This window comes from Rhinoraja longicauda, chromosome 23 (genome assembly GCF_053455715.1).
Source record: "Rhinoraja longicauda isolate Sanriku21f chromosome 23, sRhiLon1.1, whole genome shotgun sequence".
Taxonomy (NCBI): Eukaryota; Metazoa; Chordata; class Chondrichthyes; order Rajiformes; family Arhynchobatidae; genus Rhinoraja; species Rhinoraja longicauda.
In genome coordinates, this window is record NC_135975.1 from 29,356,297 (window position 1) to 29,378,916 (window position 22,620).

The following is a 22,620-nucleotide window of genomic DNA, read 5'->3' on the forward strand; positions in this document are numbered from 1 at the left end:
GGGATCACAGAGCCGGCCACAATCCACTCAGATCACTAATACCTCACAGCACTGCTCTCTCTCTCTCATTCTCTCTCTTGGGAATGGGAAAAAGGCAGGAGAATAGGGTTGAGAGGGAAAGATAGATCAGCCATGATTGAATGGCGGACTAGACTCAATGTGCCGAATGGTCTAATTCTGCTCCTATGACTTATAAACTTACCATTTGTTGGATGTTGAACAGGGAAGGAACATATTATTATTATTATTATTATTATTATTATTATTATTATTATTATTATTATTATTATTATTATTATTATTATTATTATTATTATTATTATTATTATTATTATTATTATTATTATTATTATTATTATTATTATTATTATTATTATTATTATTATTATTATTGTTGTTGTTGTTGTTGTTGTTGTTGTTGTTGTTGTTGTTGTTGTTGTTGTTGTTGTTGTTGTTGTTGTTGTTATTGTTATGTGCACCGAGGCACAGTGAAAAGCTTTGTTGTATAGACGGAGTCAATGCCCTGTGTGATTTTCATCTGATCTAGTCTACATTAATGTTTATTATTATCATGTGCACCAAGGTACAGTGAAAAGCTTTGTTCCATAGATGGAGTCAATGGTGGGAAGTCTGGACAATGTGATTTTCTTCTGCTCTCCTAGTCTTGTTTCATGTTTATTATTGTCATATGTACTGAAGAGCAGTGAAGCGTTTTTTTTAGCATGCAATCCAAACAGATCAGATAATATTGTACATAAATACAATCAAGTCAAACTCAAGTACAATAGGTAGAGCAAAAGGGAAAATACAGGGTGCAGAATATAGTTCTCAGCATTGTAGCGCATCAGTTCCAGAGACAAAGTCCAATATCCGCAATGGGGTAGAGGTGAATCGGACAGTACCCGAGCTTACAGAAGGACCGTTCAGAAGCCTGATAACAGAGGGGAACAAACTTTATCCTGAGTCTGGTGGTGCACGCTTTCAACCTTCTGCCAGACGGGAACAGAGAGAAAAAAGAATGGCCGGGGTAGGACAAGTCTTTGATTGTGTTGGCTGCTTTTCAAAAGTGGGTGGCACGTATAAGCAAGTGCAGAGAACCAGGTTCGATCCTGACTATGGATCATGTCTGTACGGAGTTTGTACCTTCTCCCCATGACTGCATGGGTCTTCTCCGGGTGCTCTGATTTCCTCTCACACTCCAAAGGCATACTGGTTTGTAGATTAATTGGCTTCGGTAAAGATTGTAAACTGTCCCTAGTGTGTTAGGACAGTACTGGTGTATGGGGTTGGCTGGTCGGCGCGGACTCGGTGAATTGAAGGGCCTGTTTCCACGCTGTATCTCTAAAATAAAATAAAACAGGACGAAGTGACATTGGGACTAGCTGCTTTGAGATCTGAGGATGGATAGGCAACAGTCTCACATGGGAAATTCATCTGCATCGATTGAGAACTGTTCAGCTACATTAACTTGTGTCATACAGTTGGTGTTTTCTAATTTGATGACCAGGCCATGGAGAACTTTGTCAACTCCTGCGCTGGATGGTGTGTGGCTACCTTTGTCCTGGGTATCTGCGATCGCCACAATGACAACATCATGCTGAGAACCACTGGCCACATGTTCCACATCGACTTTGGAAAGTTTTTGGGGCACTCCCAGATGATCATAAACATGAAGAGGTCAGTGTTCTTCAATGGCAGTGTGTGGCCGAGTATTTCATACAGAGGCAGCATGGTGGACCAGTGATAAGTGTTGCTGCCTTACGGCACCAGGGACCCGGGTTCGATCCTGACCTCGGCCGCTGTCTGTACAAGTGTGTTTCCGTGGGTTTCCTCCGGGCGCTCCGGTTTTCTCCCACACCCCAAAGGCGTGCGGGTTTGCAGGTTAATTGGCCCTCTGTAAATTGCCCCCAGCATGTCAGGAGCGGATGGGAAAGTGCGGCGACGTAGAACGAGTGTGCGCGGGTGATGGGTGGTTGGCGTGGACTCGGTGGGCTGAAGATTTAAATGATTTAGATTTAGTCCGGGTCTTGCGTTCGGCTGCGGCGGATCTGGCTCAGCGGCCAAGCCCTGTGTTAATGGATGTCCTTGATTTTGACCAGGGATCGCGTTCCGTTTATATTTACTGCTGAAATGGAGCACTTCATCACAGAAGGTGGGAAAAATACGGCTCAGTTCCAAAGGTTCGTAGACCTCAGCTGCCAGGCTTACAACATCATCCGTCAGCACACTCAACTCCTGATGAATCTCATGGAACTGGTAAGTTGGACGTGTGGAATCCATGACATTATCAAATCTCCACATGTTGAAAATATGATTATTGCCAGAGTAGACAGTCAGAACCTTTTCAATAGACAATAGGTGCAGGAGGAGGCCATTCGGCCCTTCGAGCCAGCACCACCATTCAATGTGATCATGGCTGATCATTCTCAATCAGTACCCCGTTCCTGCCTTCTCCCCATACCCCCTGACTCCGCTATCCTTAAGAGCTCTATCTAACTCTCTCTTGAACGCATTCAGAGAATTGGCCTCCACTGCCTTCTGAGACAGTGAATTTTACAGATTTACAACTCTCTGACTGAAAAAGTTTTTCCTCATCTCCGTTCTAAATGGCCTACCCCTTATTCTTAAACTGTGGCGCCTGGTTCTGGACTCCCCCAACATTGGGAACATGTTTCCTGCCTCTAACGTGTCCAACTCCTTAATAATCTTATATGTTTTGATAAGATCCCCTCTCATCCTTCTAAATTCAAGTGTATACAAGCCTAGCCGCTCCAGTCTTTCAACATATGACAGTCCCGCCATTCGGGGAATTAACCTAGTAAACCTACGCTGCACGCCCTCAATAGCAAGAATATCCTTCCTCAAATTTGGAGACCAAAACTGCACACAGTACTCCAGGTGCGGTCTCACTAGGGCCCTATACAACTGCAGAAGGACCTCTTTGCTCGTATAGTCAACTCCTCCATTTTTCCCAGGGGAGAAATGTGAAAGACTGGAGGACATTGCTTTAAGGTGAGAGGGGCTTAAAAGAGATGTGTGGGGCAAGTTGCTTGCACTGAGGGTGGTGGGTGCCTGGAACGCGCTGCCAGGGGGGGATGGTGGAGATAGATACGGTAGTGGTGTTTATGAGGCTTTTAATCACATCATGGGCTATGGATCAGGTGCCAGATACCCACCATACTCTGTGCAAAATAACCTCCTCCGCACATTTCTCATGTTGTTAAGCTGGAAAGGGTGCAGAAAAGATTTAGGAGAATGTTGCCAGGACTCAAGGCCCTGAGCTAATAGGGAGAGATTGAGTAGACTAGGACTTTATTCCTTGGAGCGCAGGAAGATGGAGGACGATCTTGTAGAGAGTACAAGATGATGGGGGGAATAGATAGCGTAAATGCACAGAGTCTTTTTACCAGACCGTAGGGAATTGCGAATCAGAGGACAGGTTTAAGGAGAGAGGAGAAAGATTTAATAGGAACCTGAGGGGCAACTTTTTCACACAAAGGGTGGTGGGTGTACAGAACGAGCGGCCATAGGAGGTAATTGAGGCTGGTACTATCATGTTTAAGAAACATTTAGACAGGTACTTGGGCAGGGTAGGTTTAGAGGGATATGGGCCAAACACAGGCAAGTGAGGCTAGTGTGGATGGGGCATGTTGGTTGGCGTGGGCAAGTTGGGCAGGAGGGCCTGTTTTCACACTCTATGACTCAATGACTACAGCTCCTTCAAACTTTGCCACTCTCACAAAGCCTTGCCCTCTAGACTCTAGCAGTGATCAATGCCTCCCTTTTGAAGGAACCTTTTGCTTCTTATTCTTCAGCACCCGCCCATCACAGTGTCTTCATTTAGTTATAAGAGTGTCAATAACATTTTTTCTTGGTCGGCCTCCAAGCAAAATTCTGAAGACATTTACTTGTGGGATTTTCCGTGAGTGGGAAACTCTCCTAAAGTAAGTTTACTCCTCAGCTTGTGGCGATGAACCAGACTTACAGCATGCGTGTCACCACCAGCAGGGTACTTCCCAGCACTTTGGGTCTTTTCAACTTAGGTTGCTTGTTGTAACGCAAGATGTTTTAGGGATAGTGGATCAAGTGTCAAACAAACTGAGAGAGAAGATTGTGGCTTAAGTCCAGCATCCCACAGGCCACTGTACAGACAAGAGTGCCTCGGTCTGTCTGCAATTAGTGCTGATGGTTGCTGCTGTAACTTGATAATCACAGACCTCCCATCCTTGTCTGCTTTAGATGCTGTCAGCCGGACTTCCTGAGCTGTCTGAGGTCCAGGATCTGAAGCAAGTCTACAACAACCTGCGACCAATGGACTCTGATTTACAAGCCACCTCTTACTTTACAAGGTTACAGCTCCGATTTATTTTCCTGTTCAAGTATCTTCTCTTCCTAGCTTGTTTAGTTTAGAGACACAGCAAGGAAAGAGACCCTTCGGCCCACCGAGTCCGCGCTGACCATCGATCACCCGTTCACACCAATTCTAATGTTATCCACTTTCTCAAACCCGGGTCTCTGGTGCAGAAAGGCAGCAGTTCTACCAGCTGCACCCCTGAGCCACTGCAATGTTCCGCAACTAAATTCTGAACCATTAAATAAAATTAGTCTCTTCTGAGGAGGTAATAATAATAATAACATATCCCTTTATTTGTCCCACACCGGGAAAATTTGCAATATGGAGATGCTCTATAGTCATTTTAATACAAAAAAAGTACAGATAAATAAAGAAAAATAAATAGAGGCAGTAGTTGAACACTTCCAACAAATCCCTAGAAATTATATAGTTTAGTGCACAGTGCACAGTGGCACAGCGGTAGAATTGCTGCCTTACAGCCCCAGAGACCTGGGTTCGATCCTGAATATGGGTGCTGTCTGTACAGAGTTTATACGTTCTCCCACTGACCGCGTGGGTTTTCTCCGGGTGCTCTGGTTTTATCCCGCATTCCAAAGAGATGCAGGTTTGTAAGTTAACTTGGCTTCTGTAAATTGTAAATTGTCCCTAGTGCGTAGGATAATGTTCGTGTACGGGGATCGTTGGTTGGCAGGGACTCGATGGGCCGAAGGGCCTGTTTCCGTGCTGCATCTTTAAACTCAGCTAAACTAAACTAGTAGTACTCTGTCACATGTACCTAGATACAGTAAAATGCATTGGTTTTCATACAGTCCTGTAAAATCATGTGATATATCAGCACTATCATACACAAGGACAAGAGTGCCATGATTGGAGGGTAAGAATTCCAGTGGATCAGTTTTACCAAGTCAGTCCTGCATACACAAAATGAGAATGATATTCCAGAGTTGGCCACATATGCCATCTTACATCCACGGGGTCACATGTTCACAAGTTATAGGAGTAGAATTAGGCCACTCGGCCCATCGAGTCCACTCTGCAATTCAATCATGGCTGATGTCTGCCTCCTAATCCCATTTTCCAGCCTTCTCCCCTTCAGCCTTGACACCTGTTCCTATCAAGAATTTGTCTATCTCTGTCTTAAAGTGACTTGGCCTCCACAGCCCTCTGTGTCAATGAATTCCACAGATTAACTACCCTCTGACAAAAAAAGTTCCTCCTCACCTCCTTTCTGAAAGTGCGCCCTTTAATTCTGAGGCTATGACCTCCTTTCCACATCCACTATGCCTTTCATTATTCTGTAAGTTTCAAAGAGGTCCCCCCTCAACCTTCTAAACTCCAGCGAGTAGAGGCCCAGTGCTGTCAAACGCTCATCATATGCTAACCCTCATTCATGGAATCATGCTTGTAAACCTCCTTTGGACCCTCTCCAGAGCCAGCACATCCCTCCTCAGATATGGGGCCCAAATCTGCTCACAGTACTCCAAATGTGGCCTGACCAGCGCCTTATACAGCCTCAGCATTACATCTCTGTTTTTGTATTTCAGTCCTCTTGTTATAACTGCTAAGCTATCAATTTCTGCAATATTACCGCTTGGATAGCTTACAGCCTAATGGTGTGAACATTGAATTCTCCAATTTTAGGTAACTGAATGTAAACAACTTCCCCCTCTCCCTCCTCCACGTGGGAAGGAATATAGGGGGAGGGGGAGGAATGGGTGCAAATCCAGGTGGGGCAAAGGGAAGAGAGGTGGGGACAGAAAGGGGAAGGTGAGGTCAATTGCTTGTAGGTTAATTATCTAAAATTGGAGAATTCAATGTTCGTACCGCTAGGTTGTAAGTTTAACCAAGTGGTAATAATTAATCGTAGAGTCATACAGCGTGGAAACAGGCCCTTCACCTTAACCTGCCCATGCCGACCACGTTGTGATAGTACCCACCCACCACCCAAAGTGTCAAAAAGTTGCCCCTCAAGCTTCTATTAAATCTTTCCCCCCTCACCTCAAATGTTGCATGAATTGACCTTGCAGGGGGTAAGGTGGCACTAATTGCCACCGTCTCTGTAATATCATCCTTCACTCTGGGTATGGAGGGCTGACTCGGCAAAACAGATTCATTGGAATTCAGGAGCAATAAATGAATGTGCAGCATTATGTTAACAAGTGGAGTGCTCTGCCTGAGAACAAACAGCCAAAATACACTGACAACCCAAGGCTAAATGTTACATTTCCATCAGCGCTTCAGTCCTGATCAATGGATTTTAATGTGGTGTATGTTGCAGGGGGCATGGCATGTCCATCTATTCAAGAGCCAAGGGCAATGAACTGTCAGTAACTCTTCCCAAACTGAACTGAATTAGTAACTCTTCCCGAACAGCGCAGGAAGGTACTGCAGATGCTGGTTTACACTGAAGATAGACACAATACACAATAGACAATAGACAATAGACAATAGGTGCAGGAGGAGGCCATTCAGCCCTTCGAACCAGCACCGCCATTCAATGCGATCATGGCTGATCACTCTCAATCAGTACCCCGTTCCTGCCTTCTCCCCATACCCCCTCACTCCGCTATCCTTAAGAGCTCTAACCAGCTCTCTCTCTTGAAAGCATCCAACGAACTGGCCTCCACTGCCTTCTGAGGCAGAGAATTCCACACCTTCACCACTCTCTGACTGAAAAAGTTCTTCCTCATCTCCGTTCTAAATGGCCTACCCCTTATTCTTAAACTGTGGCCCCTTGTTCTGGACTCCCCCAACATTGGGAACATGTTTCCTGCCTCTAATGTGTCCAATCCTCTAATTATCTTATATGTTTCAATAAGATCCCCCCTCATCCTTCTAAATTCCAGTGTATACAAGACCCTAAGACACAGAATGCTGGAGTAACTCAGCGGGTCAGTCAGCATCTCTGGAGAAAAGGAATAGGTGGCAATTCGGGTCTAAAGAAGGGACTCCACCTGTAGGTTAATTGGCTTCTGTAAATTTTTCCTAAGAGATGCTGCCTGACCCGATGAGTTACATAAAACAGTGCAACGCAGGAATGGGGCCTTCAGTCCACAATGTCTGTGCCAAACATGATGCCCAGTTAAATGATCCATATCCCTCTATTCCCTGCACTTCCATGCATCTATCTAAAGCCTCTTAAAAGCCACTATCGTGTCTGCCTCCACCACCATCCCTGGCAGCATGTTCCAGGCCCCCACCGCTCACTATGTAGAAAGACTTGCCCCTCTGAAACATTTCCCCTCTCACCTTAAAGCTATGCCCTCGAGTGTTGGTTTGTAGGTTAATTGGCTTCTGTAAATTTATCCTAGTATGCAGGATAGAACTAGTGTACAGGTGGTCTCTGGTCGGCGCAAGCTCGGTAGTCTGAAGGGCCTGTTTCCATGCTGTATCTCTAAACTAAACAGCACTTAATAGACACTTGGACGGGGGTACACCCTTCCAGGCTTTGCTTCTTTGGATAGGAATGGTTGAGAGGGATATGGGCCAAATTACCTTAGATCGGGCATATTGGCCAACATGGAGATTTGGGCCGAAGAGCCTGTTTCTGTGCTGTATTACCCTCTCACACTAAGTGGTGTTATTTCTGAGCGTTCTCATAACTTGTGCCTGAGAATTGAGATGAACAACAAGTACAACAACAGCTTGCCATAGATTTATGTAAGAAGGAATTGCAGATGCTGGTTTAAACTGAAGATAGACACAAAAAGCTGGAGTAACTCAGCCGGAAAGGGCAGCATCTCTGGAGAGAAGGAATGGGTGACGTTTCAGGAAGGATATTCTTGCTATTGAGGGCGTGCAGCGTAGGTTTACTATGTTAATTCCCAGAATGGCGGGACTGTCATATGTTGAAAGACTAGAGCGACTAGGCATGTATACACTGGAATTTAGAAGGATGAGAGGAGATCTTATCGAAACGTATAAGATTATTAAGGGGTTGGACACGTTAGAGGCAGGAAACATGTTCCCAATGTTGGGGGAGTCCAGAACAAGGGGCCACAGTTTAAGAATAAGGGGTAGGCCATTTAGAACTGAGATGAGGAAAAACTTTTTAGTCAGAGAGTTGTGAATCTGTGGAATTCTCTGCCTCAGAAGGCAGTGGAGGCCATTTCTCTGAATGCATTCAAGATAGAGCTAGATAGAGCTCTTAAGGATAGCGGAGTCAGGGGGTATGGGGAGAAGGCAGGAACGGGGTACTGATTGAGAATGATCAGCCATGATCACATTGAATGGCGGTGCTGGCTGGAAGGGTCGAATGGCCTCCTCCTGCACCTATTGTCTATTGTCTATTGAGATCCTTATAATGGCCCATGGATGGCCGTGTGTAACTTAAAGCCTTTCTCTGCACAGAGGTCAACCTAAGAGGTCAATATTTATTTGCCATTGACGGCACTGAACAGAATATATAAAACTGAACTAAAGGCAAAACACATTATGGTTGGAAGTAAATCATTGTTGTGAGAAATGTTCTTCCCATAGCCTTGAAGGTGTTTGTCATGTTTAACTTCCTTTGACACTGACCTGTAAAATTGATTTTACTTTTTACAGCCTTATAAAAGAAAGCCTCAATAGTCTACCAGTGAAAATTAATTTTTTCGCCCATATTTTGGCACAGAAGAAAGGTGCAGGTGCACAAACCCAGCCAAGACTCTCCTTTGTACCAGAAACATATACCTTACAGACAGAGGGTCTGATAAGGTCTTTGTTGGTGTGTGGTTTTGAGAAGAAAATATGCCCTCAGAAGGACTATGTAAGTACGATGGCAACTCAAACAAACGCACAATACACATTGAATTCTCAAATTTTCAGTAACTATGAATGTACACACAAAAAAAATGCTAGAACAACACGGCAGGAGAGGCAGCATCGATGGAAACAGAAACAGAGTGAACAAATCAAGTTCAGTATGATTAGTTTATTGCCACGTGTGCTGATGTACAGTGAAAAGCTCACAGTGTCGGCAGAAAGACAATACATGATAACAATCGAGCCATTCGCAGTGTACAGATACATAATAAGGGAATAAATATGTGGAGCGATTGTGATACGTGATTGTAGATCTGCTTCTGTGAGCAGGCAAATAGTCGCCTAGGATGGGGGCCATCTTGGAAGCAAAGAAAAAGGTAACTATGCAGCCCTTCCCCTCTCTCTCTCTCTCCCTCTCCTCCCACCTCCGTCCTCCCATGTGTCCCACACCTAATTCTCTCCTTTCACCTATATTCCTTCTTCTAGCTTCACAGTTCACAATTTTTCACTCCTTTTGTCTCACACCTTCCCTCTTTTCAGCTCTGGCCTTTGTCCAGCCATCTGCCAGGCTACGTCCTGCCCCTTCTCTCCCACCCTCCCCCTCCCTACAATCAGTCTGAAGAAGGATCTCAACCCAAAACATCTACAATCCATGTTCTCCAGAGATGCCACCCGCCGAGTTACTCCAGCACTTTGTGTCATTTTTTTGTTAACCAGCATCTGCAGTTCTTTGACAATAGACAATAGACAATAGGTGCAGGAGTAGGCCATTCAGCCCTTCGAGCCAGCACCGCCATTCAATGCGATCATGGCTGATCACTATCAATCAGTACCCCGTTCCTGCCTTCTCCCCATACCCCCTCACTCCGCTATCCTTAAGAGCTCTATCCAGCTCTCTCTTGAAAGCATCCAACGAACTGGCCTCCACTGCCTTCTGAGGCAGATAATTCCACACCTTCACCACCCTCTGACTGAAAAAGTTCTTCCTCATCTCCGTTCTAAATGGCCTACCCCTTATTCTCAAACTGTGGCCCCTTGTTCTGGACTCCCCCAACATTGGGAACATGTTATCTGCCTCTAATGTGTCCAATCCCCTAATTATCTTATATGTTTCAATAAGATCCCCCCTCATCCTTCTAAATTCCTTTGTATCCATGCAATAACTGTAAGGGTTAAGTAAGGTTGGAATCTTGGACGACGTCTCTGAGAATTCAAGTACAGGTTTATTGGCATAAGCACGATTATGGTAAGATACTGGTCTGGTGAAAACCTTGCTTGCAGCAGCATCCCAGGCGCGTACACTCACAAAAACAAATTATTCATTCATTTCAAAAGAAAGGTGTCTGTGCAAAAAAATCAAGATATTAGAGCAAAAATAGCACGGGGAGAAAAAGTCAATATGCAGGTCATATCGCAACATTCAAGAAACATTTAGACAGGTACATAAATAGCATAGGTTTAGAGGGATGTGGGCCCATCGCAGGCAGGTGGGACTAGTGCAGCTGGGTCATGTGGGCAAGTTGGGCCAAAGGGCCAGTTTCCACACTGTATGACTATGATTATGATAATAACGGTCAAGAGGTGGTCCATAGTTTTCTGTTGTTGAGGTAGGATTAGGGTTTTTCAGGTCAGTTCAAGAACTGATGGCTGCATCATCATCATCATATATATACAGCCGGAAACAGGCCTTTTCGGCCCTCCAAGTCCGTGCCGCCCAGTGATCCCCGTACATTAACACTGTCCTACACCCACTAGGGACAATTTTTACATTTACCCAGCCATTTACCCAGCCTGTACGTCTTTGGAGTGTGGGAGGAAACCGAAGATCTCGGAGAAAACCCACGCAGGTCACGGGGAGAACGTACAAACTCCTTACAGTGCAGCACCCGTAGTCAGGATCGAACCTGAGTCTCCGGCGCTGCATTCGCTGTAAAGCAGCAACTCTACCGCTGCGCTACCGTGCCGCCCAGACTGTAGCTGTTCCTGAACCCGATGGTGTAAGATTTCAGGCGGCTGTACCTTTGGCCCAGCGAGAAGAGGGCTTAGCCCAGGTGGTGGGGTTCCTTGATGATCGATGCCGGCTCCTTGAAGCAGTGCCTGGTGTAAATGCTTCCGAAAGTAGGGGGGGGGGGGGGGGGCTGTGCCCATGATAGACTGGAGCCACAACAACCTCTCGTTCAACATCAACCAGGCCAAACTGCCTTGCAAGCTGGTATTTAAAGAGATAAACTGCCTCTCACCAGCTTGCTCATCTTTTAGAAAATAAGGTGAATGTAAGAGACTAAAAAAAAAATGCTGGAAATACTCAGCAGATCAAGCAGCATCTAAGAAGAAAGGAATCAAGTTCATTTCAGGTTGATGATCTTTCATCAACCTGATTCGGTAACTAGAAAGCCCAGGGACGAAAGAGGCAACAGAGAGTGGTGGGCACTGCCCAGTCCATCACGGGTACTGACCTCCCCACCATCGAAGGGATAAAGGCAGCCAGCATCATCAGAGACCCACACCACCCTGGCCACACTCTCATTTCACTCCTGCTATCAGGGAGAAGGTACAGGAGCCTGAAAACCGTGACCACAAGGTTCAAGAGCAGCTTCTTCCCATCAACCATCAGGCTCTTGAACACTACACAACACTAACCTCAACTATGAACTTCTATGGGCTAAGGAATTTGGATTTATGTTGCACCAGTATTGTGGTTAATAATTTATTTATTTTTTGTTTATTATTTATGTGTTGTGTTTACAGGTCTTTTACGCTGCTGCAAATAAGAATTTCACTGTTCTATATTGACGGTACATATGACAATTAAACATTCTTGACTCTTGACACAATTATCTAAACTTCCTGTCTCCACAGATGCTGCCTGGCCTGCTGAGTAATTCCAGCATTCCCTGTTTTTACTTCAGATTTCCAGCATCTGCAGGTGGGATTTGCAGGGATTTTGTTTTCAAGATAAGGCATAAAGGGCTGGAGTAACTCAGCAGGTCAAGTAGCATCTGCGGAGAACATGAAACAGTGAGGTTTCGGGTCAGGATCATTCTTCAGACTGACACAACGTCTGACCCCTACCACCCCAGCAACGGACTGTTCCAGCTGCTACGGTCAGACAAACGCCTCCGCTGTCACGCTGTGAAAACGGAGAGGATGAGACAGAGTTTCTTCCCACAGGACATCAGGACTGTTAACTATTATAACTCCAGGGACTAAATTTTCTTTTTTGTATTAATTTTAATTTATATGCTGTAATTGTAACTTTTTTTTTTGCACAATCCGCAGGCATTGCCAATTTCATTTCACTGCACATCGTGGATGTGTATGTGACAAATAAACTTGACTTGACTTGACTTGAGTAACCCAGGGGGTCAGGCGGCTTCTCTGGAGAACATGGAGAGGTGACAGTGAAGATAGAACAGTTCAGCGCAAGGTCAGGTCATTCAGCCCACAATGTCTGTGCTGAACATACCAAGACCATCACTTATCTGCATGCACATAGCCCATAATCCTTCCATTCCCTGCATATCCATATGGCTATACAAAATGTCACCAATGTATCTGCTTCAACCCCTGGCAGCATGTTGGAGGAACTTGTCGCCCTCTGTATCAAAAATAACATGGCCCGCACATCTCCTTTAAAAATTTGCCCCTCTCACCTCAAAGCTATGCTTGTGGGTCGGCATCCGTTTCTGGACTGGGAAAGATTTTGAAGTTATGTTCTTTGGACACAGAATCGACGGGAGCACCGTTTACAGCGGCTCATATCCCAAATTCGCCACTCCTGATTTTTGCACCGTGACTGCATCGGGGCAGGTTTCTGCCAAGAGTAGAGTCTGAACTGTCGTATGTTGAAAGGCTGGAGCAATTAGGCTTGTATACACTGGCATTTAGAAGGATGAGGGGGGATCTTATTGAAACATATAAGATAATTAGGGGATTGGACACATTAGAGGCGGGAAACATGTTCCCAATGTTGGGGGGGGGGGGTTCAGAACAAGTGGCCACAGTTTAAGAATAAGGGGTAGGCCATTTAGAACGGAGATGAGGAAGAACTTTTTCAGTCAGAGAGTGGTGAAGGTGTGGGATTCTCTGCCTCAGAAGGCAGTGGAGGCCAGTTCGTTGGATGCTTTCAAGCGAGAGCTGGATAGAGCTCTTAAGGATAGCGGAGTGAGGGGGTATGGGGAGAAGGCAGGAACGGGGTACTGATTGAGAGTGATCAGCCATGATCGCATTGAATGGCGGTGCTGGCTCGAAGGGCTGAATGGCCTACTCCTGCACCTATTGTCTATTGTCTATTGTCTATTGAACCAGGAGCGCTGAAGCCCAAGTGCACCAGAGCAGTCACTGAAAGAAGCGAAAATAATCTGGGCTGCAAATTGAACCCAGAGCATCGTTTAACCTGCATAATTCACCGCATCTGATTTATTACTAATTTATATCTCTGAGCGGTCACGTGTGGAATAGCATTCCTTCCAAGATCCTTAAATCACCCCGAAGTGACAATTAGCTTCCTGAAGATACTGCACGCAACTCAGAAGGAAAATGGAGGCATTTCATAAGATGCTCTCTCCATCTTCTTCAAACAAAGTTGATTTATTAGTGGTAAAAATGTTAAAGGAGCGGGGGGGAGAAATTTGACCTGTGTGGACACCAGTTAAAATCAACTGAATTGGCTCTAAAGGAATTTGCTCTCTTTGGATTTCTCCCCAGTCCTTTGCAATTTCTTTAGGGATAAAGTTAATACTGATGAGTCTGGCAATATTATAACCCCACACAGTTGAAGTAAGCGGACTTGAAGCACACTAATTCCGCTCACATAATTGCATATTTTAATTGATTCGCTCCGAATATTTCATAAAAAGACCTATTTTCCTTGCAGGCAAATCTTAAAGCTTTGGGCCTTGGTTTTCCATTTGATCCAGGAAATTAATTAGCTGCAGAAGCGGTCCTGTATACTCCAGTGCAGTGTTCTCACAAATACGATTTACCTTTGTTATATCTGCAAGTTTCTGGAAATGCTGTTACTTTGCAAAGAGACTTCAGACAGCAAGCTGGGAGTTGCTGATAACTCTGTGGTAGATGCCAAAGGCCTGGGAGGTTGCATTTTATCAGCTTTTAAATAGCTGGAAGTGTGCGGCTTTGAAATATTCCAGGAATAATCCAAGTGATTTTCCCTCTATTCATGCTTCCGATCTCGTTTCAGTTTTACAAGGTGCAAGTGGAACGGGAAGGGCGGGCAGAGTCGACCTTTGTGGAAAGGAGTTACAGCCAGTTTAGTGAACTCAACAGACATCTTCACTGCTGCTTTCCAGCATCAGAGATACCAAGGTAAGGATTGAGCGATAGTCGGGGATCTCTTTAAATTCCTGTCTTTCAACATAACAGACTTTCCTTCTGGCACTTGGACTCCTTCCCTCTCCACTGACACGAGAACTGACATGAGAGTTGAATAGATTGGGTAGACGCACAGAGTCTCTTGCCCAGAGGAGGGGAATCGAGAAGCACAGGACATGTTTAAGGTGAGCGGGCAAAGATTTAATAGGAACCTGAGGGGTAACCTTTTCACGCAACGGGTGGTAGGTGTATGGAACAAGCTGCCGGAGGAGGTAGTTGAGGCAAGTACTATTGCAACGTTTAAGAAACATTTAGACAGGTGCATGGATAGGACAAGTTTAGAGGGATACGGGCCAAATGCAGGAAGGTGGGACTAGTGTAGATGGGACATGTTGGCTGGTGTGGGCAAGTTAGGCAGTAGGGCTTGTTTCCACGCTGTATGACCCTATGATTTTATGATTCTATGACTATCCCATCTCCACTCTTGCTTCAACAATAATGGCAGGCCAAGCTCTCCGTCACCCACGTCAAGCCCACCCCAATATCGCCCCGTGTACCCATCCCTTACCTGAGGTCAAACTCCCTCATAGATTCATGAACATTTAAGACGCACAAGAAGATCAATTGTTCCAGTGTGTCACGTAAAGGCACAGAGTCACACAGCACGGAAACAGGCCATTCAGCCCAACCCGTCCATTGGCACCAACTAAACCAGTCCAATTTACCCATGTTGCCCCATACCCCTCCAAACCTTTCCTATTCATTTGCCTGTCCATGTTTTTTTAAATATGACAGCGGCATTTAAGGGACTTTTGGGTAGGAACATGGATGTTCAGAGAATAGAGGGATATCCCTGTTACTAAGGTGATAGGTCATAAGTGTTAGGAGCAGAATTAGGCCATTCGGCCCATCAAGTCTACTCCGCCATTCAATCATGGCTGATCTATCTCTCTCTCCTAACCCCATTCTCCTGCCTTCTCCCCATAACCCCTGACACCTCTACTAATCAATACTGTTCTATGTTCTACATGTTGTCATAGTACCTGCCTCTTTTTATTCTGAGGCTGTGCCGTCAATCCATTAAAAGGTGCTGCCTCAATAGAATCTCCGGTGCCTTTTACCCTTCGTTGGTATGGTGGGATTTTGGAACTCTTGGGGCGGCACAGTGGCGCGGTGGTAATGTTGCAGCCTCACAGCGCCAGAGACCCGGGTTCAATCCTGACCACGGGTGCTGTACTGTACGGGGTTTGTACGTTCTCCCCGTGACCTGCGTGGGTTTTCTCCGGGTGCTCCGCGGAGTTTCCACCCGCACTCCAAAGTCGTACAGGTTTGTAGGTTAATTGGCTTCTGTAAATTATAAATTGTCCCCGGTGTGTGTAGGATGGTGCTAGTGTACGGGGTGACCGCTGGTCGGCGCGGTCTTGGTGGGCCAAGGGCCTGTTTCCACGCTGTGACTCAAAATTAAAAAAACCTACGGGATACAAATAGTCATTTGGCAGTGCATGGAAATGTTTATATTGAGTTAATTCCTTGGTCCTGGGCTTGCAATGATGTATGTGAGCATTACGACCTGGAGACTGCTATTTTTCCATGAGCAAGCACAAACAGCTAAGTGGTGCAGAGAGGGAACAATTTGCAAAGCAAAACATTCGTTTATTTTATAGTGAAAATACGACAGAAGAGAAGCAAGATTAACACGCTTTTAAACCTCTTTGCATTTAAAGAATAAATGGTGCTCGAGATCAGTCTGTTTTCATTTCCCCAACTATTGTCTCGTAGATTTAGTTTTGTTTAGTGTTAGTTTAGAGATACGGCTTGGAGACAGGCCCTCTGGCCCACCAAGCCCACGCCGATCATCGATCACCCATTCACACTTTCTCATCCACTCCCGACACATTAGGGGCAATTTACAGAGGGCCAATTAACCTGCAAACCCGCACGTCTTTGGGATGTGGGAGGAAAGACATTCTTGCCATAGAAGGAGTACAGAGAAGGTTCACCAGATTGATTCCTGGGATGGCAGGACTTTCATATGAAGAAAGACTGGATAAACTCGGCTTGTACTCGCTGGAATTTAGAAGATTGAGGGGGGATCTTATAGAAACTTACAAAATTCTTAAGGGGTTGGACAGGCTAGATGCAGGAAGATTGTTCCAGATGTTGGGGAAGTCCAGAACAAGGGGTCAGTTTAAGGATAAGGGGGAAGTCTTTTAGGACCGAGATGAGAATTATTTTTTTCACACAGAGAGTGGTGAATCTGTGGAATTCTCTGCCACAGAAGGTAGTTGAGGCCAGTTCATTGGCTATATTTAAGAGTGAGTTAGATGTGGCCCTTGTGGCTAAAGGGATCAGGGGGTATGGAGAGAAGGCAGGAACAGGATACTGAGTTGGATGATCAGCCATGATCATATTGAATGGTGGTGCAGGCTCGAAGGGCCGAATGGCCTACTCCTGCACCTATTTTCTATGTTTCTATGAAACCGGAGCACCCGGAGGAAAGCCACGCGGTCACAGGGAGAACGCGCAAACTCTACACAGACAGCCACCCGAGGTCAGGAATGAATATGGGTGTCTCCCGCTGCCCCACCATGGCTGAGTGTTGCTCTCTGAAAAATGTATATGGATCTTATAAATACTCTGGATCTTCACTTCAAAACTGGGAGGTTAAAGAAAAACGGGCAGTAATGTCATCCAAATACTTCTCTTTGTCACATTTCCACTCCTATCCAAATGACTCAGATTCCCACAACATTCTCATTAGGTCTGATAACATATGTGTAATATATATTTTTTATTTTAGTTTCATTTAGTTGAGCGATGCAGCATGGGAACAGGCTGAGGTTAGTGGAGGTGCACAAGAAACCTCATCTACTGCATGAGTGTTCTCAATGTGGCCTCCTGTACATCAGCGAGATCAACAGTAGGTTCAGCCACCATTTCGCGGAACGTTTACTCTTGGTCCGCTAAGGCCTACTGGATCTCCCGGTTGCCGACCATTTCAATTCCCCTTCCCATTCCCCCACTGACCTTTCTGTCCTGGACCTCCTACATTGCCAGTGTGTGCCAAGAGCACCTCATATTGGATAGCTTGGCTAGATTGGGTAGCTTACAACCCAATGGTATGAACAATGAATTCTCCAAATTCAGGTAACTAACCAACACCCCCCCCTCCCCTCTTCCCTGTGCCCCATTTGGATTTGCACCCATTTGTCCCCTTTCTCCTCCCCTGACACCTATATTCCTTCCTCTGGCTTCACAATTTGCACCTCTGCAAACCCTTTCTCACATTTTTTTGTCTCTTGATCTCTAGCCTTTGGTGAACCATCTACCTATCCACCCCCCCCCCCCCCCCCCCCCCCACCTGTGTCCACCTATCACTCTGATTCTGATGAATGGTCTCGTTCTGAAACATCACCTATTGCTTCACTCTAGAGATGCTGCCTGACCCGCTGAGTTACTCTAGCATTTTGTGTCTATCCACCTATCACTCTCTAGGCTTTGATAGTTTATTGTTTTTATAATTTCCTCCCACATCCCAAAGACGTGCGGGTTTGCAGGTTAATTGGCCTCCTTGTTTATGTCAAATTCCCAGAGCTTTTGTCTCCCACCGTCCAATCACTGTCTCTGTATCCCACTGTCCAATCACGCACTGGGCCTGTTTCCATTCGACCAATCAGTGAACCTGTCTCCTACCGTCCAATCACAGTCTCTGTGTCCCACCGTCCAATCACGCACTGGGCCTGTTTCCATCTGACCAATCATTGAGCCTGTCTCCTACCGTCCAATCACAGTCTCTGTATCCCACCGTCCAATCACGCACTGGGCCTGTTTCCATCTGACCAATCATTGAGTCTGTCTCCTACCGTCCAATAGCAACACCGGGGTTCTATTTCCCACCGTCCAATCACTCACTGTGCCTCTCGACCCCGCCGTCCAATCACTCATTGGGTTTGCGCTGCCTGTGCTCCAATCACTGGCTGTTCCTCGGATGCCCACGCTCCTCCTCACTTCCAGGTCTCCATTCCTCATCCTCACTTTAACCTCCTTCTCAACCTTCGCCCCCCCACCCCACCCCCCGTGGAGGGAAGATGAAAGTGTTGACTTCACATATTCCTAAAATGGAAAGGGGGTGTTCGCTTTCAGAAGCTACTGCAAATCTTCTCTGCAGGTTAATTGTGGGTTTCATGTTGTAGAAACAATTACACAGTGCTGGTGCTATGGAAACCTTGGTAACCCAATGCCTAAGCCAGGCCAGTTTACAGTACTCCAGGGCACTGTTGACTTATCAGGCAGCGTGTCTCTTGAACAAGGCGTAGATAGATACACCCATCACTTACACTTGGCTTCCATCCCAGCTATTGAAGCAGGCTAATGTTTGCTCCGAAACTGAACGGAGAAGGTTATGAATCTTCCTCGAGCTCTGAGAGTCTGTGGTGATGCAGAGGTCGAACTGTGAGACAAATCATAAACTGAAATGATGTTCTCCGTTTATGTCAGCAGCGCTTCTATCGTATTTAACAGGCGTAGGCAGCTTGGAGGGCTGTCTGCCCTACTCCATCTGATGTGACAACTTCTCAGCACAAGGTTCCCGCTTTAATATTTCATTTTAAGGGTTAATTAACTCAAACTCTAAATTAATGGACCTAACAGCCAACTGGTTTGGCCCCAGCTTTTCTCTTGATTGCCACCGTGACAGGGAAGTCAATGATGCACCTTTGACTTGCAGTGTGAGTACGTGGGAGTTAATTGCTCAAAAACAATTCAAGCCATCACTTAACTCCAACCAGTTATTGCTTGTTTATAATCTATAATTAGCTGACAGAGGAAACTGAACACCAGCTAAAAATGTTTGCTTAATTCCTTGGATGGGATTCAAGGGAGCAGAGGGGTGATCTTACAGAGGTGTATGAAGAATCATGAGGTGCAGCGGGTAGAGCTGTTTCCTCACAGCACCGGAGACATGGGTTCGATCCTGACCTCGGGTGCTGTCTGTGCGTGGAGTTTGCAGGTTCTCCCTGTGACCTCATGGGTTTCCTCCGGGTGCTCCGGTTTCCTCCCACGTTCCAATGACACAGATTTGTAGATTAATTGATCTCTGTACATTGCCCCTGGCGTATAGGACATAGAACTGGTGTGTGGGTGATCGATGGTTGGCGTGGACTCGGTGAGCCAAAGGGCCTGTTTCCACGCTGTATTTCCAAACTAAACGAAACTAAACAACTTCCATCCAACCACTGTTGAAACCGCTGATGGGGGAAAACCTGAAAGAAAGAGAGTAACAGCGAGGGGGGTAAATTGGAGAATTCAGTGTTCATACTGTTGGGTTGCAACAACTGTCTTTGTGATTTTCAATCCAACCTACTGGGTAAGTACACAGTAGCTATTGCCCATGTCGGAAACATCTTTCACATTAGTTACCTACGTTATTTTAGGATTAGGATTTGAATAAGATCCAGTAATTGTCCAAGAAGCACTTTAATATGCTGGCCACCGCCACCTAGAAATGTAATGATCAGGCATATGAACAGTAACACTAGCACTTGGATATCTTGAGGTAAGGTTCGGGTCAGTGCCTTTAGTATATGACGTAGAGTCATAGAGTTACACAGCACGGAAACAGGCCCTTCAGCACAACTTGTCCATGTCGACCAAGATGTCCCATCTATGCTAGTCCCACCTGTCCACCTTTGGTCCATATCTCTCTAAACCTTTCCTATCGTTGTACCTGTCTGAGTGTCTTTTAAATGTTGTTATAATACCTGCATCAACTATCTCCTCTGGCAGCTAGTTCCATAGACCCACCACCCTCCATGTGAAAAAGTTGCTCCTCGGGTTCCTATTAAATCCTAAGAATGTCCTCTCATTCTTGATTTCCCTACTCTGTGCCTTCACCCTATCTATCCCCCTCGTGATTTTATACGCCTCTATAAGACCACCCCTCAGTCCCCTGCACTCCAAGGAATAACATTCTAGCCTGCTCAATCTCTACCCATAGTTCAGGCCCTTAAGTTCTGACAACAACCTCTTAAATCTTCTCTGCACTCTTTCCAGCTGAACAACAACATTTCCTATAAAAAGGTGACCAGAACTGAACAGAATACTCCAAATGTGGCCTCACCAATGCCTTGATTAATAAGCATATACTTTAATGAATAATTCTTAGCTAATGGACACCCTAAGTGCATGAGGTAGAACATTTATTAATATAGACAGAGTTCAGCTATTATATTACAAGGTAAAGTATCAGCAACATTTGTATATTGATGGAAAAAAATTGCTGATAAATGTCACTTCACTTTTAATTGATTTGCCTTCGGCACATTTTGTCCACAAGGAGCAGCAAGGAAATAGGTTCCCCGGCCCATCTAGTCAATACCGACCATCAACTATGTACTTACACTAATTCTACATTGATCCTTTCTCATTCTCATCATCTCCCCTCATTCACATCATCTCCCCACAGACTCTACCACGCTCCTGCACTCTAGGGGCAACTTACAGAAGCCAATTTAATACGATGGCGCAGTGATAGAATTGCTGCCTTTCAGCGCTTAGAGCGCCAGAGACCTGGGTTCGATCCCAACTACGGGTGCTGTCTGTACAGAGTTTGTAAGTTCTCCCCGTGACCACATGAGTTCTCTCCATGATCTCCGGTTTCTTCCCACACTCCGAAGACGTACAGGTTTAGGTTAATTGACTTGGTTTAATTGGTATAATTGTAAATTGTCCCTAGTGCGTGTAGGATAGTGTTTGTGTGCATGGATCGCTGGTCAGCGTGGACTCGGTGGGCCGAAGGGCCTGTTTCCGTGCTGTATCTCTAAACTAAACTGAACTAAACCACCGACCCGCAAGTCCTTCGGATGTGGGAGGAAACCGGAGCACCCGGAGGAAACCCACACCGCTACAGGGAGAACATGCCAACTCTACACACAGATGGCACCTGAGGTCAGGATTCATTCTGGGTCTCCAGCACTGTTTGACCATTTGCTGCCAACTTCTCCAGTCTGAGAACTCAAGACACGGCAATCTAGTGTTTGAGTCATAGAGTCACACAGCACAGAAACAGGCCCTTCAACCCAAGTCGTCCATGCCAAACAAGGTACCCAAACTAATCTAGTCCCATTTGGCCTACATCTCTGGAAACCTTTCCTATCCATGTTACCTGCCCAAGTGCCTCAGTCAAAAGAAGGGTCTCGACCCAAAAGGCCACCTACTCCTTCTCTCCAGAGATGCTGTCTGACCCGCAGAGTTACTCCAGCATTTTGTCTTTCAAGTGTCTTTTAAATGTAGTTTGTGTACTTGCCTCAACTAACTCCTCTGGCAGCTCGTTCCTTAAGGCCACCACCCTTTGTGTGAAAAGATTTCTCCACTTAGAAAAAAGCCCTTTGGCTCAACTTGCCCTTGCCAACCAACATGTCTCATCTACACTAGTCCCACATGTCTGCGTTTGACCCACATCCCTTTAAACCTGTACCATCCTTGTAACCGTCCAAATGTTTCTTAAATGTTGTGATAGTACCTACCTCGAATACATCCTTCGGCTGCTCGTTCTATACAACCACTCCCCTCTGTATTAAATAGTTGCCCTTCAATTTCCATTAAATCTTTCCCCCCTCACCTTAAACCCATGGTTCACAATTCCCCTACTCTGGGCAAGGGACTCTGTGCATTTATCCTGTTTATTCCTCTCATGATTTTGTACACCTCTATAAGATCACAACTCGAGCGTGACAACGGCTGGGAAGGCGGATGGATGAAGGCTGCAATGGGCAGGTGCTATAGATGGGAAGGTAGACGCTCCCGCCACCACGAGCCTCGGGCGGATGAGGCTGGTCAGCCTGGGAAGGCAGTTTATCTAGGAGAGGGAAAACTCTGATCTAAAACCTCCACTGCCTTGTGGCCATATCCAGTCATGGAAAAGGTTCCAGGAGTAAACCTCAAGAAAAATCCGGAGTGGGAGTCCCCAAGGCAGTTCGTCGTTGTCTACAACCTCGTTCTGGCAGCTCCTGCGATGGCGCTGGTGCCAAACTGTAACGGCCCTGCTGTTCCTTTGGATCGATCAGCGACATGGAGAGGGGGGACGTGCTGCATGGGCAACAGCCTGTCCTTCATATGACATCGCCCACGCTTGCATCCGACTACACATCCACGCTGCTCTAGCCGAGGCTTGGAGCAAGCAGCCAACAACC

General features: G+C 45.9%; 1 protein-coding gene across 1 annotated transcript in view; it reads left to right on the plus strand.

Moving 5' to 3' along the window:
* Window positions 1-22,620, plus strand: part of LOC144605117 (phosphatidylinositol 3-kinase C2 domain-containing subunit gamma-like) — a 170,052-nt gene that overhangs the window by 123,837 nt on the left and 23,595 nt on the right. The window contains exons 24-28 of the mRNA XM_078420184.1: window positions 1,508-1,677; window positions 2,100-2,256; window positions 4,240-4,349; window positions 8,903-9,104; window positions 14,301-14,425. Of these exons, the coding sequence (XP_078276310.1) occupies window positions 1,508-1,677; window positions 2,100-2,256; window positions 4,240-4,349; window positions 8,903-9,104; window positions 14,301-14,425 (764 nt within the window). The remainder of the gene's footprint in view (window positions 1-1,507; window positions 1,678-2,099; window positions 2,257-4,239; window positions 4,350-8,902; window positions 9,105-14,300; window positions 14,426-22,620) is intronic.